Source organism: Galeopterus variegatus, unplaced genomic scaffold, assembly GCF_000696425.1.
Source record: "Galeopterus variegatus unplaced genomic scaffold, G_variegatus-3.0.2 Scaffold422, whole genome shotgun sequence".
In the NCBI taxonomy this organism is placed as follows: Eukaryota; Metazoa; Chordata; class Mammalia; order Dermoptera; family Cynocephalidae; genus Galeopterus; species Galeopterus variegatus.
In genome coordinates, this window is record NW_007726533.1 from 468,137 (window position 1) to 485,947 (window position 17,811).

The 17,811-nt window shown below is 43.2% G+C and overlaps 1 protein-coding gene across 2 annotated transcripts in view; it reads left to right on the top strand.

The window, feature by feature from the left end:
• The window catches only part of TRPM1 (transient receptor potential cation channel, subfamily M, member 1), a 135,195-nt gene that overhangs the window by 57,572 nt on the left and 59,812 nt on the right, over positions 1–17,811 (top strand). Inside the window, exons 2-9 of one of the 2 annotated variants that reach the window (XM_008568542.1) lie at positions 2,662–2,741; positions 9,246–9,441; positions 11,066–11,279; positions 11,968–12,092; positions 12,986–13,157; positions 15,717–15,891; positions 16,318–16,441; positions 17,236–17,308. In XM_008568542.1, coding sequence (XP_008566764.1) covers positions 2,662–2,741; positions 9,246–9,441; positions 11,066–11,279; positions 11,968–12,092; positions 12,986–13,157; positions 15,717–15,891; positions 16,318–16,441; positions 17,236–17,308 — 1,159 coding nt within the window. Of the gene's footprint in view, positions 1–2,661; positions 2,742–9,245; positions 9,442–11,065; positions 11,280–11,967; positions 12,093–12,985; positions 13,158–15,716; positions 15,892–16,317; positions 16,442–17,235; positions 17,309–17,811 lie in introns of those variants that run through there. The other variant, XM_008568543.1, reaches the window with a different exon arrangement.

A 17,811-nucleotide genomic window follows, 5' to 3' on the forward strand; every position in this document is an offset into this window, starting at 1 on the left:
CTACCCTAAGGAGAGGCTCATGTGGCAAGGAGCCACATGAGTGAGCATAGAAATGGATCCTCCCCAGTCTCATTCCTTCCAATGAGACCATGGCCCCCATCCATAGCTTGATCGAATCCTTGTGAGAGACCCAGAGTCAGAAGTGCCTTGCTAAGCCACATCCAATTCCTGGTCCACAGAAACCAGGAGATAATCAAAACATTGTTTGTTATTTTAAGCCACTAAGTTATGGGGCAATTTCTTATGTGATGCAGTAGGTAACTAATACAATATGCCACATCTACATGTACTATCTCCACTTTCCATATTTGTAACTCCCTTCCCCAATTATCCACAATATATTGATTTATCTGTTCAGTCCTAGAATACACAGCAAGCAGTTTCAGGATTGCTATCCTGTGTCTCTGTGAAAAAGTAACCCACTAATGGGAGTTCAGTATTGTTTAGAGTTCTCATTGACTTTAGTTGGCATATAGTCCAAATACTGTGACCCCTGTGCTTTTTAAAAAACTTGGGCATGCTCCCCCAGCTTCTCTGGGAAGGGAGGTGTAAAATGCAAATGGGAAAAGCACACTTTCTTTCCAGACAGCAAATGCTCTGCTTTGTTATGTTGTGTTATGTTGCACAGGATTGTTAATAACATTCCATGTAAGAGATGCTCTGCACTCTGTCCTCTGAGCTGATGCTGTCTGCTCTCTTCTCTTTAGCACAAAAGCACCAACCTCTGAGGCCACTGAGGTAGTTTTCAAGCAGTCATTAAATTATTTGGAGAGAAAAGTATACAGTGTTGCTTTTAGAAGGTCCCTGGCGATGGTTTTGAATTGTAATCATTCCTGATTTTCAAAAAGAGGCCAAATGACCAACTGACTCTGGGATTTTCCCAGAAAGGCTCGGTTTGGGCGGGACTTGCAAGTCCTGTCTCTGAGTGGCTGGGACTGGGGCCAGGATTCTTGTGGAGCAAGAAATGGGGTCTCAAGTTCTTGACATGACCTCACCAAGGAAGGCCTCTGTGATGCTGAGTTGTCACCACAGCTCTCTGAGGAGGCAACCTCTGCAGAGGCAGGAGAGTCCCCAGATCAGCACTACTGCTTGGGTGGGTGGGGGTGGCCAGGAGGTCAGCACTGAGGCTTATCCTACTAGACACCTCGTGTCATGCCCTGGTCACAGGTCACATTGTGATGCTCTCCATGGAGCATCGTATGTGGAAAAGTGGCCAAGAAAATGAGGCTCTGCCCTCAAAACTTTCTCTAAGATCTGACTCAGGATTCTCATGCTAAGCTGTTCCATTTCTCTGTGCCTGCCAACCCACTTCACTTCCACCCCAGAGACATGCACGCAGACATGCACACCACAGACACACACACACACACCACACACATCTTACACACACCACATAATACACTGTGCACATACCACACATCGCACACACACACACCCCACACATATCACATCCCCACACACACAACACATGTACCACAGACACACAACACACACATACGTACCCACTCATATACACACACACACCACACCACACACTTCATACACTATACATACCTTGTACACACACACACCACACATATCATACCCCACACACATCACTCATGCACCACAGACACACACACACATGTACCCACTCATATACACACCTATCATATACCACACACACAGACACCACACCACACCCTACATGTACTACACATACACTGAACACACACACACCACATATACATAACCACCCATATACATACCCATCCCACACCACACCCACACATCACAGCACACCACACCCTACATACATCACATGTATATTGTACACACACCGTCACAAATACAGCACACAAAATACACATCACACATACACAAACACCACAAGTGCACACTGAGCCAGCCCCTATGGAGATACAGAGAAGGGCGCAGACTGTCTGCCTGCCTCCAGGCTGTCCACTGCACTCTTCCAGGGCACCTCCAGGCACCTGCTCCGCACCTGCCTGCACCCCACCACCTGCTGCAGAAGGGCTCTTCCCACTCTCTTCACCTTCTTCACTCTCTTCTCCCCAAATCCTGGGAGACAAGCCCAGTCGAGCCCTTCTGGTGGAGAGAGGATCACTTTCCAGCTCCTCCATGTGAGGGTGTTCCTGGTGATTGAGGACAAGAGAGGCATGTGGCTTAAAGCCAGCAGACCCTGCTGCAGCAGCACTTAGGGGTGGCCTGGGGCCTCCACAGGGAGTTTTCTTCCTGTCCTCCTCTGCTCCAGGATGCCACCCCAAGTCCCTGGCCCCTTCAGCACATGCTGTATCCCCCACCTCAGCAGCTATTTCCAGACAGTAAATAACACTTGCCCTGAAGTTTATCCCTCCAAAGTCCCCATGACACCCAGCACAGCACCTTGCACAAAAAACATCTTCAAAAGATGGATATGGATGAATTAGGGTTCAGCAGATGGGAACCATCAGTACCTGCTCATACTTCCAAGCCATTTCTCTTAAAAGGCACTGGAGCTAAGATCCTGAAAGACCTGCGTCTACTGTTATTGGAGGTGACAATTCAGATATGATGGGAAGACTTCCTGTTGATGGCATATTAATTTTATAGAATTAAAATAATGAACTCTGGTGATATCTTGGAATACATTAGTCTGATTTCCACTTCTTTCTCTTCCAGGGTCAGAAAGTTTGGATAGAGAAAACCTTTTGCAAACGGGAATGTATCTTTGTAATTCCCAGCACGAAAGACCCTAACAGGTAAATTAGAAGTCCCGATTAAGACATTATCCAAACCAGTGCTGGTTCACCAGTTGCCCAGTAACTATTCTTCTAGGGTTTGTGGGAGGGGTAGAGGTGTCAGTGAGGGTGGGCAGAATCTACTCCCCACGTGTAAGTCATTAACCCAGGGTTCATTTGGGCTAATAAGCTCCATAGCCTCAGAAAAGAGATTCCATCCATCACTCACCCTAATGTAAACTCTCATAACCAGATGGGCCCACAGCATTCCTTTTGGTCTTAGTGAGAACAAGGAACTGAGTGCTTTAGACAGATTTCCAGGATTTCCATCACACGAAAGATCTGAGTGGTTAAGTGAACTAGATACAACTTTACTAAAGGGCTTAACTCTTGCACAAAATGTTAAACAATTTCACTCATCTACATGAAAATGCATCTGTTATAAGCTGAACAGAAGGCCTCTTAAAGTCGTGCAAGCAATCAGAGAGAATTTAGCTAAAACTTCTCATCTCTGAGGGAAAAAGATATGAGGCAGAGTATGGGGGTTGGGGAAACCATTTACCCATATGTCCACCCTGTATGCATTCCATGCAGATAGGGTCATTGACAAAGAAGTATGCAGACTCTTAGAGACTACTTCGTTCAAATTTGTTTGGCACATGCAACCATAGTCCATCCCATGTCCCTAAGCTCCCCCCTTCACACAACACAGGTTCCTCTTCCTGTTTGAACCCCAGTGATTATCCCCCAAGATAAAAAATGTCATTATGGGACAATGCCAATAGTCACAAAAGTCTTCCCTTTGTTGCACCTAAATGTCCCTCCTTATATCAATGACACCCAGGCCCTCCTTGAGGGCAACTACCCATACCAGCCCTCTTTAGCACCTGCCATCCCTGTAGTCCCCACATGGCCAAATGGTCAGGCAGCAGAGGGGACAGAAGGGGCTTCAGGGTTCACACATAGGCCTCCTCTGTGAGTTCCATGTATGCTCCAGCATAAACTAAAAGAAACCTGGAATAATAAAAACAAACATTTAAAGCCCTGGAAATGGTCCCAAAGGCAAACAGCAAATGAAGAAATATCTATTCAAGAAAACCTACTAAAATTGAATAAGAATGACTAGGGTCTGTGGTATTTAAACCAAGAGAGCTTCCTCTCTCCATGCTCTCAGCTCAGCAAGGTAAACTCTGCTCCAGACTTCTGCAGCCAAAACACAGGGCTCACTCTCTTCCCAGCTCCCAGTCAGAAGGCTTCCTTCCAAGGAAAAGCAGGACCTCAGTATTTATCGTCCTGTCCCCAGCTACCTGTTGCTGAGGTGAAGCCCTGGGTGAGTGCAGTTGAGAGGTGAGAGTTTCTTTCTTCCACCTAGACCACACTCATGTAAACAGCAACCACAGAAAGTGGGAGTGGCTATGCTGATTTCAGACAAAACAGACTTTAAAACAAAAAATGTCACAAGAGATGAAGAGAGACTTTTTATAATTATAAAAGAGTCAACAGATCAGGAATTTATAGTAATTACAAATATATATGCAGCTAATATAGAGAGCATGAAAATGCATAAAGCAAAATTGATAAAAAATAAAGAGAGAAATGGATAATTCAATAATAATAGTTGGAGACATTAATACTCCACTTTCAATAATGGATAGAGCAACAAGACAGAAGATAAACAAGGGAATAGAAGACTTGAACAATCCTATAAACCAATTAGACTTAACAGACATCTATAGAACATTCTGACCAATAACAATAGAATATTCATTCTTCTCAAGTACACATGGAACATTCTCCAGGTTGGAACATATATTAGGCCATAAGATAAATCTCAACAAATTTAAAAGGACAAAAATAATGTAAAGTATGTTCCCTGACCACAATGAAATAAAATTAGAAATAAGAAAACAATAGCAGGAAAAACAATTTGAAACTCACAAATACATGTAAACAGTACACTTCTAAATAACCAGCAGGTCAAAGAATAAATCAAAAAGGAAATCTGAAAAATACTTCAAAATACATGAAAATAAAGACAACATACCAAAATTTATGGGACACAGCTAAAGCAGTGCTGAGATGAAACTTTATACCTGTAAATGTTTATATTAAGAAAGAAGAAGAGTCTTAAACAAATAACCTAAACTTTCACCATAAAGCACTGGAAAATGAAGAGCAAACTAAACCTAACGCAAGGTGAAGGAAGAAAATAATAAAGTTGAAGTTAATGAAATAGAGAACAGAAGAACAACAGGGAAAAATCAATGAAAGCTGTTCTTGGAAAAGATCAACAAATTTGACAACTCTTTAGCTGGATTGATGAAGAAAAAAAGTGAGAAAACTCAAATTACTAGAATCAGAAATGACGGGCCGGCCCGGTGGCGCACTGCTACAGTGCGCTGCTTGGGAGTGCGGCGGCGCTCCCGCCGAGGGTTCGGATCCCACATACAGACCGGTTCCCGCTCACTGGCTGAGAGAGGGGCGGGCGCAGCACCGAGGGTTGCGATCCCGTTGCCGGTCCCGGTCCGGTACGGGCACGACACTGAGGGTTGCGGTCCGTTGCCGGACACGAAAAAAAAAAAAAAAGAAATGAAAGAAACCTTGCAGAAAGAGAAATGAGTACTAAGGATACTATGATTTGTATGCCACCAAGTTAGATAACTTAGATGAAATGTGCAAATTCCTAGAAAAATACAAACTACCAAAACTGACTCAAAAAGAAATACAAAATCTGAATAAACTTATAAGTGAATGGATAGGATTAATAATAATAATAATAAAACAACTACCTACAAAGAAAGACTCAGCCCAGCCTTCTGTGCTGAATTCTACAAAATATTTTTTAAAAAAGAAATAATACCAATTCTTCACAAACTATTCCCAAAAAATAGTAGAGGAGGGAAGATTTCTCAACTCATTTCATGAGGCCAGTACTACACTAATATCAAAACCAGACAAAGGTATCATAAGAAAGGAAAACTACAGACCAATATCTTTTATGAACATGAATGCAGAAGCCCTGAACAAAATACTATCAAACCAAATTCATCAACATATAAAAATGATTTTACTCCATGGCCAAGTGGGATTTACCCCAGGAATGCAAAGTTGGATTAACATCAGAAAAATAATCAATGTAATACACCTTATCAACAGGATAAAAAGCAAAAATCACATGATTATCTCAATAGACACAGAGAAAATACTTGACAAAATCCAACGCTTTGTATGATAAAAACACTTAGAAAACTAAAAGCAGAAGGCAACTTTATCAACCTGACAAGGGCATCGATGAAAAATTCACGGCTAACATCATACTTAATGGTGAAATATCACATGCTTTTTCCTTAAGATCAGGAACAAAACAAGGATGACCATTATTGCCACTTGTACTCAAGACTCTACTGGAAGTTCTAGCCAGGGCAATTAGGTAAGAGAAAAAAATAAAAGGCATCCAGATTGGAAAGGAAGAAGTAAAACTACCTCTATTCGCAAGGGATGTAATTTTGTATATAGAAAATGCTAAAGAATCCTCTGAAAAACTATTAGAACTAATAAGTTCACCAAGGTTGTAGCATACAAGATCAATATACAAAAATCAAGTATATTTCTATATACTTGCAAAGAGCAATATTAAAATGAAATTAACAAAACAGTTCCATATACAGTAGCAACAAAAAGAATAAGATACTCAGGAATAAACTTAACAAAAAAGTGCAAAACGTATACCCTGAAAACTACAAAGCATTGTTGAAAAAAATTAATGAAGATCTAAATAACTGGAAAAAAATCCCATGTTCATCAATTGGAAGACTTATCATTGTGAAGATGGCAACACTCCCAAAATAATCTATAGATTCAACTCAATCCCTATCAGAATCTTGGTTGACTTCTTTGTAGAAACTGAAAAGCTGATTTTAAAATTCATACAGAATTGCAAGGGATCCAGAGTAGCCAAAACAATCTCGTAAAAAAAGAACAAAGTAGGAGGATTCACATTCTTGATTTCAAAACTTACTACAAAGGTACAGTAATTGGAGTTTGGTGGTACTGGCATAAGGACAGACTGATAGATCAATGGAATAGAATTGACAGTCCAGAAATAAGCTCATACGTGTATGGCCAATTTATTTTTTCAAGGGTTCCAAGATCACCCAAAGAATAGTCTTTTCCACAAAAGGTGCTGGAACAACTGGATAGCCACACGCAAAAGAATGGATTTGGACACTTATTCTTCATACCATGTATGAAAACTAACTCAAAGTGGATCAAAGAGCTAAGTTTAAGAGCTAAAACTATGAAGTTCCTAGAAGAAAACATAGGGATAAGTCTTCATGATCTTGGATTCGGCAAAAGAGTTTTAGATAGGGCACCAAAACATGAGCAATGAGAAATAAATAAATTGGACTTTATCAAAATTAGACACTTTTGTGTTTCAAGGGACACACTATCAGGAAAGTGAAAAGACACCCCACAGAATGGGAGAAAATATTTGCAATTTGTGTATCTGACAAGTAACTCATATCCAGAACATATAACGAACTCTTACAATTTAATGATAAAAAGATAAATAACCAAGTTTAAAAATGGGTAAAGGATCTAAATAGACATTTCTTCAAGGAAGATACACAAATAGCCAATAAGTGCATGAAAAGATGCTTAATATCTTTACTCATTGTAGAAATGCAAATAAAACCACAATGAGATACCACTTTACACCCACTAGGGTGACTAGAATAAAAATGTCAGATAAGATAAGAAGTGTTGGAGAGGATGTGGTGAGATCTGAACCCTCGCTGGTGGGAATGTAAAATGGTGCAGCCACTTTGGAAAACAGTTTGGCGATTCCTCAAATGATTAAACATAGAGTAACCAAATAACCCAACAATTCCACTCCCAGGTATATACTCAAAATGAAAACATATGTCCACATAAAAACTTGACCATAAATGTTCATAGCAGCATCATTCATAATAGTCCAAAAGTGCAAACAACCTAAATGTCCACCAACCCAAATGATGAATGGATAAACAAAATGTTCACATATTCATACATTGGGATATAATCAGCCATAGATGGGAATAAAGTGCTGACACATGCTACAACATGTATGAACCTTGAAAATGTGCTAAGTGAAAGAAGCCCATCACAAAAGACCATGTATTATGTAATTCCATTCATATGAAATATCTAGAATAGGTAAATCTATAAAGACTGACAGTAGATTTGTGATTACTTATGGCTGGGGGAGGGGGTGCACATATAGATGAGGAGTTAGAGGAGTAACAGCTAAAGGGTACAAAGTTTCTTTCTGAGGTGATGAAAATGCTCTAAAGTGAACTGTGGTGATGGTTGCACACATCTGTAAATACTAAAACCATTGAATGGTACACTTTAAATGGATCAGTGTGTGAATTTTATTTCAGTAAAGCTGCTGTTGCAAGGAAGGGAGGGAGGGAGGAAGAAAAAAGGAAAGAAGAAGAAAGAAAGAAAACCTGGAGTGGTAGCCCACACCACTGCTAAAGCAGCCAGAAATGCAGGGAGAAAGCTCCAATGCTGGCCACACAGGGCACAGAGAGTCTCCTGGCAAGGACCCCCACATGCACCACACATGTGCACACACCCACACATCTAGCCCAGTAAAGATGTCATCTCTAGTCACCATGTCAACTCCATTGCCAGCTCTTTCACCTCCAGCTCCCCCACCCACTTGTTGGTGAGCAGGACTGCCCATGCAGGCTCCTCGTGGGTCTGGGAGCAGACCTGACCTCCGTGCCTCCCCATGTCACAGGCCCCTGGATTCCACCTGCACCAATATGTCACTCTAGGCTTCTGCTGTTCTTCCTAACAGACATTTCCAGTTTTAGGTGGGTCCTGTTCACCCAAATATATGAGCCCTGAAAAAGGCTGAGAGACAAGTGAAACCCTAGACATGCTAGAAAGGGAGCTTGCACGAGATCGAGGACCATCTCAGAGAAGACCAGAGAGGGTGCTGGGAGAGTACAGCACTTGCCTGAGTTTGGGGAAGATGCTGTAGAACAAGATCCCTGAAGCTGGGACAAGTTATGGCCCAATGGGCCAGCTGCCTAAGGCAGAAAAAAGACACGCTGGTAATTTTTGAAATATGCTTTCAATGTTACTTGGGTAAAGAAATGTTTTACTAAGCAACAGAAGAATTCAACAATATTGAAAAATCCTGGAAGGTCAACTTTATGTTCGGAGGGCATGACTGTACTTTGTCACAGAATGTTTGGTAACTGATACGCATATTAATGTTGTCTAGACATTTTAAAAGGTTAAAATATGTTCTGTAAAGAAGGGCAACCATCCAATGCATTTAAATTGATATGTGTTGATAACCAGAAAAGGCTACTATAAGGGGCATTTTGGTCCCCAGTAAAGCTGGATAAGTAAGGTGCTGTTATGCACCTGTTCGGGTGCAACTTACCTGTTCAGGTTAACTCATCTTCACTAATGGAGAGGAAAGGAGAAAAGTGTTATGAAAGCCTCTGCCTTTGTTCTCAGGTGTTGCTGTGGCCAGCTTACCAACCAGCATATTCCCCCTCTGCCGAGTGTAACACCCAGCAAAAATGGAGAGGAAAACAAACTGGCAGAGACCCAGCCCGAAAAGTGGTCTGTCGGCAAACACACCCAGAGCTACCCAACAGATTCCTATGGGATTCTCGAATTCCAGGGTGGTGGCTACTCCAATAAAGCCATGGTAAGAGAGGCATTTGGACAAGGTGGCTCTGGGACCATGGCTTTCATCAGAGGCCAGCCTCCCAGACCACAGACTGTAGATGCCTGGGTCGTCTTCAGGGGTGTGGCTCAAGCTTCCTAGATATTTCATCACGAAGCCAAGAGATATAGCTGCATACATGGCTTATTAGCCATGAGATTTGGAAGTGACGCCATCATAAAGAACACATAGTGTCCCCTAAATCCATACTAAAGCTCTGAATCCATAAACTATGTATCAGCCCAATTCCACATTCCACATTCTACTGTTCCATCTCCAGTGATGGGAAAAACATTACCTCTTTAAAAAAAAAAATAACCGCCAACCCGTGAACCCCCTCAGATGTGTTGGGAGACTCTGGAAATATTTTCCTCTGAAGTCTGTCCATCCCCTCCCTGAGCTTGCACTCAGCTGGCCTAAGAAAGACTGAGGTCTCTCACATTTGCATGCAAACGGGAAGTGCTCTCTGCCTTTCTCATGGCCCTGCCAGAGACAGAAGGCTTCAGCATTACGACCTCTTTCAGCAAATTCTGAATTACTCCCACATGCCCAGCCAGATCATATTTGCAATTTCATTTTATTCCGCTGGCCCAACTTCATCGTTCAAATAAAATTCAGTTGTGTTCCAAATACCACAACATGCGGTCTTCTGGAATGGTACCCTACATATTGGCATGGACACAAAGAAGCAATTCACAGAGACTCAGATATCTGACCATTAACCTCTTCTTCCTCCTGAGGAAAAGGTCAAGTCCAGATATGGGCCCATGATCCCCTTTGCCACACACTCAACAGCAATCCTTGTCCAACTTCTTGGGCCATTGTTCTAGCTGAGCAGGCTTTGGATTGATTCCTCCAAGGTTACCATTGCCAGAAAGATACAGGACACCCAGTTATATGTGAGTTTCAGACAAACAGTGGATAATTTTTTAGCATAAGTATATTCCAAATATTGTGTGATTTATTGCATTTAGTAAACATAATGTACTAAAACATTTTTTGTTTTTTATCTAAAATTCAAATTTAACTGGGTGTCTTAGTCCATTTGGCTGCTATAACAAAATACCTCAGACTGGGTAATTTACAAACAACAGAAATGTATTGCTGACAGTTCTGGAAGCTGGGAAGTCCAAGATCGAGGTGCCAGCAGATTCAGTGTCTCGTGAAGGCTCATCCTCCGCTTCATAGATGGCACCTTCTTGCTGTGTGCTCAAAAGGCACAAGGGGCAGAAAAACTCCCTCAGGCCTCTTTTACAAGGGCACTAATCTCATTCATGAAGGTTCTGCCCTCATGACCTAATCACCTCCCAAGGCCCACCTCTTAAGACCATTGCATTGAGAATTGGGTTTCAACATATGAGTTTGGGGTAACACAAACATTCAGACCAAGCACTGGGCATCCTGTATATTCATTTGTTAAATCTGATAGCCCTTATCAAAGTTCCCTTTGGTCACTTACACACAGACTCACGCAAAGGGCCCCCAGGACACTGAGGGCGAGACAAGCCAGACAGTTTTTGCTTGGACATGAGCAATAGCCCCGCTCCCCTTTGACACGAGAAGCAAAACCAAGAACAGGTACTGCACGTCCCACGCTCTTTTGCAGTATATCCGTGTGTCCTATGACACCAAGCCAGATTCGCTGCTCCATCTCATGGTGAAAGACTGGCAGCTGGAACTCCCCAAGCTCCTAATTTCCGTGCATGGAGGCCTTCAGAACTTTGAGATGCAGCCCAAGCTGAAGCAGGTCTTTGGGAAAGGCCTGATCAAGGCTGCCATGACCACGGGGGCCTGGATCTTCACTGGGGGCATCAGCACAGGTAAGAGCAGGCCTCTACCTCACCACAAATACACACACCCAGAACTCAGGGTGGTCCCAAAGAGCTTTCTAATAATTAAGGTCAAAAACCAAAACATATTGCATCCTGATCATATTTGTGACAAAAAGTGAAATCTTAATTCAATAGCTTGTATTTTTTATTTTGATGTGATTTATTTTGTTTAAACAACAAATATAATAACAATAGTGATACCAATAAACATCTAGATCACCTATGATGTGCTATTCCTTGAACTGAGCCCAGTACAAGCATCATCTTACTGAGTCTCTCCACGATCTTTTCCCCATCTTATGGGAGAGGAAACAGGCTAGCGAGGTTAAGGAACATGTCATGCAGCCTGGCTCTTGAGTTTAGCTGAATGCAGCCAAGGACTGCCAAAGAGACCCCAGTGACTTCCACCTTTGGGTCTTTGAAACTTATAAAGGAAATTCCTGCACAGTTGTTTTGGTTTCTGCACTTGATATCCCTTTTCTAGGAGCTAATGCAGAATTACTAGTTATTGTGAGTTCAGACTTTCAGTATACTTTCTTTTAATGATGAAGATGAGTATGTATCATCTCTGCTCCATAGGGAGTGTAGCAGCTCAGAGCGGGTGTCCCTAAAGTTCATGAGTGGTGGTTTGATGGGAAGTAGAAGGGCCTAAAATAGGACTTATGGCTGTTCATAGGTGTCATCAGCCATGTGGGGGATGCCTTGAAAGACCACTCTTCCAAGTCCAGAGGCCGAATCTGTGCTATAGGAATTGCTCCATGGGGCATCGTGGAGAATAAGGAAGACCTGGTTGGAAAGGATGTAAGTTTTTTCTCCACAGACTTTAGCATTTTTTAAAATTAAAGTCTTTATTTTGATACTCTGGTTTCTCTTCAGATCATATAAATCTTTTGCCTTTTAAAGCCTTTATTTTGAAATACTTGTGGATTTAGATGCCATTGTAAGAAATAATAAACAGAGCTTCCCTGTACCTTTCCCCTCTCCCCCAGTGGTAACATCTTGCAAAATTATAATACAACATCACAGCCAGGAAATTGACATTGATATAGTCAAGATACAGAATATTTCTATCCCCCATAGGACCCCTCCTGTTGCCCTTTAATATCTCTACCTAATTCCCTCCCAACCCCACTTCCTCCTTAACCCCCGGCAACCACTAATCTGCCCCCCTTTTAAAGAATGTTATATAAATGGTATCATATAGTATGTAATCTTTGGAGACTGGCTTTTTTCACTGCACATAGCTCTCTGGCCATTCATCCAGGTTGTCATGTGTATCAATAATTCATTCCTTTTTATTGCTGAGCAGTATTCTGTGGTATGAACGTATCACAGTTTGTTTAACCATTTATCTGCTGAAACGGACACGTGGGCTGCTTGCAGTTTGGCTGTTTCAAGCACAGAGGCCATAAGCATTCATGTACAGGATTTTGTGTTAATGTAATTCTCATTTCTCTGATTTCTTCAGGAATGCAATTGCTAGGTTGTCATTACCTAAAATAATTATTTTTTTTTCTATTTTAACATAACAATTGGCAAAACAAAACCCAAAAGCCCTGTGATAGGTGGGTAGAGGAGTGAGAATAGGATTAAGTGCAGCCATTACACATGCAGGTATTCAGCTGGCTTCCCCTCTTAGGCTCACTATCAAAGTTCTAATTTGCAGCTCTGATTTGCGTTGTGTCTTTTGTCAGGTAACAAGAGTGTACCAGACCATGTCCAACCCTCTCAGTAAGCTCTCTGTGCTCAACAACTCGCACACGCACTTCATCCTGGCTGACAACGGCACCCTGGGCAAATACGGTGCTGAGGTAAAGCTGCGGAGGCAGCTGGAGAAGCACATCTCTCTGCAGAAGATCAACACGAGTAAGTTCCTGTGAAGGGCACGGGTAGCACTATGGGGCCTGATGCCACCACCAGGAAAACCAGGCTGAGAAGGAAATTGCCCAAAGGCGTCAAAAGCTTTAAACTTGATTCCTGTTAAATCAAAAGAAAATGGCTCACCTAGACCTTTTACCTCAGCCACCTACCAAATCACATGCACTGGGCTATGTTGTGATGCTTTGCTCCAAGTTCACGGCTGGTGCAAGAAACAACCCTGCCGTGGTCGTCATGGCGATGGTATTGCACACCATGTTGCATTCGAGTATAACTAGTACAGGAACTCTACATTGTTCTGAAACCCAAATTTTTTGTATAACTTGAGAAATGAGGGAGGGAAGGCACACCATGTTGCCCAGTGGTTCTTGTTCCCTTAATTACTTTTGTTATTTGTTACATCTTTTAACAGGAAAAGATGTCTCTCTCAAAGACTTAGTATGATCTCCTTTTGTTGGTTGATAAGTGTTCTATGATCATGAAATCTCTCTGTGGCTCTGGGTCTCTCCCCCAGACTAAGTTGGCCAAGTGGGGGCTGGAGGGGGCTGCAGGAGCCACTTGCTCCTGATGGGGCATTGTCCTTGCTGGTGCAGTGGCACAGCCCTGAGGGGAAGCTGCCTCCGTCAGGAGAATGCTGAGGTTGAATCAGAGAGAAAGGAACAAACCTCAACAGATAAAAAGATATTAACCGCTGATTAGAATTAAAATAACTGCTATAATCTCTTGGAACATGTTCATACTCCACCAATTCTTACTGTCCAACAATTGTCAAGTGATCTTAAAGGGTATTTTGTTTTTATGATTACTGGTGAAATTTTTGTGAAAGACAATCTAGGCCTGGAAAATGATTGGTATAAAGCAGAATTTAAGGGACTGTGATGCTGGCTGGAATGGGGATGACCTACTATGAAAAGCTGTGGATTTCCAAGAACTGATTCTCAATGGATAAATTGGTTGATGACTAATTTTTTTGTTCTCACATGTCTAATTTTTCTGGACTTGTGAGTTGCACACCGTCCAACTTCACCAGCCCTGTGACCTGTGGGCTTCCCTTTGTCATCCTTTGCCTAGGCTCTGAGTGGGGCAGGGACAGCAAAGGGGTGCTCAGTCGTCACCTCCCACAACACGGAGCTTCCAGGAGTCCAGCCTAAGCCAAGAAGAACTGGTTCTACTCTGTTTCTAGAAAAGAAGGGGATTTGGCCACCATATTCCTGAAGATCTGAAATACCAAGCCTGGCTTGGGCTGGAAATCTCAAAGGCAGAGTTGTGTCATCCTGATCTTTTTTTTCAGTATCTCTTGGTCAGGGATTGGCACCAAGCAAACCCTCAATACATATTCACTGAAATGAACTTAGTTGGAATTATCCTGCCGGGAGACAGCAAAGTCATTCAAAATAGTTGAGTCCCTAACTATAAAAACACATCACGGAAGCAAACCAGAAACTATGAGTTCGCTCACTTGCATTCTTAAATCTTCTCACAACCTATGCAAGCAGATTTCATCTGAAGCCCTTCAGAGCTGTGAGACCAAGGACACCTCCTGCTTGCCATTTGTTAATATTGATCAATTAATTCCCATCTAATGGACACCTGGTGGAACATGTTCAGAATATAATCTGTCATGGCAGATTTGGGGTAAAATTGTGAAATAGGTGAGCTTGTCTTCTCTACTCCCACTACCTTCACTCTCCAGAATCCTAGTTTCCAGAATCCTCCCACTGCCCTCTGCTCCCCAGCGCCCACCCACCTAGTGCTGCCAAGAAAAGTTAGCCTGAGCCTCCTGTATTCTTGAAAAGTCCTATTATCTGACAAAGACAGAGGGAGGAATGTGGGGACACATTGTTAACTGATGGGCTATAGTGGTCCATGTGTTTGCCTCCAAGACCACAACTGCTTTATTCCAGGCACTGGAATGACAATGGCATACCACATTTGTATGCAAAATACTGTAATAGCCACACATGTTCTTATATTTCATAGCTATTGCTCCATCAGGAGAAAAAGGAGGTGGTATAATTATTCACCTTTTATAGACCTTTTACAGATGGTTGTCTAAGGTTCATGGTGGTTTGGGGACTGGCCCAATGTCATGAGGCTAATATAGGAGAGGACAGGAATTGAACTGAGTTCTCCTGTGGCTGTCACTGTGTTGTTACCTAGGGGACAGCCATCAGGGTGGGAATCTCAGACCCCAGGGCAGGGCAGCAAGGGAGCAAGGAGCATCTTCCCATGTTTCTCATGGCTCACCTTGAGGTAGCCCGCAGGCCAGGTGGGTCATAGGTGGAGTTTAACCACATGAGACTCAGAAAGTTTCAGATTCTAAGGTTCTGGTTTTTCCAGTGGGGCAACAATATGGGGTTTGGATACAAGAATGAAAACAATCATCACATGTCTGAATTCCTTCCAGCCTCTTGGTAACACGATCAGCACAGGGAGCATCAGTCAGGACATAAAGTCTTCACGCTGCCTGTATTTCAGGAACTAGGATGAGTGGGCGGGCAGTGCCCCACATTAACCCAAGTGGAGTGTGTGTGGTTTGTGTTGCAGGACTGGGGCAGGGGGTGCCCCTCGTGGGCCTCGTGGTGGAAGGGGGCCCCAACGTGGTCTCCGTGGTCTTGGAATACCTCCGAGAAGACCCTCCAGTCCCTGTGGTGGTTTGTGACGGCAGCGGACGTGCCTCAGACATCCTATCCTTTGCACACAAGTACTGCGAAGAAGGCGGGTAGGACTTATGACACATGACAGAGGGGGGTTCTTCAGTGCCTCCTCGGTAGGCCAAGAAGAAAATCTGAAGTGATCCACTTAGACATTCCAGAAATGTTTAAATCATGGAGATTTACTAAATCTCCTCTCCCATTCCTGCGGCCTGCATGCGGGAGCTGCCAGGAGTGTGGCGTTTCTGCCTCTCTGGTAGAACATGCCCTCTTCCAACCTCGTTTTCCCTTGTGAGGTCTGCAGCCAGGCTGGCAGTTAGGACAAGCGTGAATGCAATTTTTGACTATTGTCACTTTTTGTCTCCTGTGCCGGGACACCCTCCAACAGCAAAGTCCCCAGTCAAAGATGTCAGATGCACACAGAGACATCTGATGGACTCACATAGGGATTTAACTTGCAACGTTTTGTTCTCTTTTGCATTTCCTTTGAACAGGATAATAAATGAGTCCCTCAGGGACCAGCTTCTAGTCACCATTCAGAAAACGTTTAATTACAACAAGACACAGTCACATCAGCTGTTTGCAATTATAATGGAGTGCATGAAGAAGAAAGAACTTGTAAGTGTTTTGAATTACCTTCCCAACAAGACCCACAGAGAGAATTGTGTTTCCTTTTTTAACTCTGCCCGTGTGTGCTCGATGGAGTTGGTCATATTTTAGTTCAGCCTTTTCCAAGAAGCACTTTACAAATCCGCACCGAATTGGCAGTTGTGTCCACGTGATGGAAGCAGAACAAGCCCAGGCAGAGGAGGGTCTGGGTGCCTCAGACCTTAGCAAACGTGAGGTGACATCACACCACACGGCACAACCCTGAGGTGCATAATGTTAATCAGGTTTACAGACTCAGGGAAGAGGGACATAGACCACCCTTTTAGACACTCTTACCAGGTCCTATCATCTCACTCTCCAAATGCAGTAATTATTTCCCATTCCTTCCTTCCTTAATTGTGTTTATAAGGGATAGGCACTCTGGTTGCGCACATAAGACGGCCTCTTTGTAACTGTAAATTTACAGATTTCCTAAAAATATATCCTATCTGATTAGATATGATTTTATCACTTCCCATGGTGATTTAGGTATTGGAGTATAGATCCTGCAGGGGGTCCCTCCCCTGGAGGATGTTGGAGCAGACCCAGTAAAGAATAAAATCAGAATCCAGGCAAGGATTCATGGTCAGCGAGAGCAATGCCGTAACTTCTGTAAATCAGAAGCACTTGATGTAAAACCATTCAGCTCTCAGAACCATCTCATTACTTGTCAGTGTCTATGGTCAGTTTCAAAAACACCCCAATTCTGCCCTCTGTTTCAACTTTGTTTTAACTTAGTCTTTTCACGATTAACCTGTCTTCAGGTCACCGTGTTCAGAATGGGTTCTGAGGGTCAGCAAGACATTGAGATGGCCATTTTAACTGCCCTGCTGAAAGGTGAGCTCCCAAGGAACAGTGACTCTTATCGTTTCCACGCTAGACTGGCCTAGGGCTTTCCCTGTGACTGGGACTGTGTCAGTTGGTGACAGAGCCCTGAGCCAGCCAGGCTGGCCAGAACAAGCTCAGCACGAAGCCATGGCAGAATGACTAAGACTCAGAATGGGTTTCTGGGGGGCAGCAGAGATCTGTGGGTGCCCACAGACCATGATGGGCTGAAGTCACAACTGCTTTCATTTATAGCCGGTTCTTTGACAGCTTCAACTCAGACAGTGTAAACCTGGAATGCATTTCACCTGCCGTCACTTCATTTGGCCATACTCTGTGCCATTCACCGGCCACCCCTAATGACAGGCTTCAACCTGGTGCTCATGGGTGGGATCTGCTCCAGGATATGACTTCCTCCCTGGCTCTCAGCTAGACTGGGGACAAGAGGGGGGCAGGAGGTGTAGAGAGTGGGGTTCACCGTGGGGCTGGCTGCCCGGCAGCCCTGTGCTGGTCTC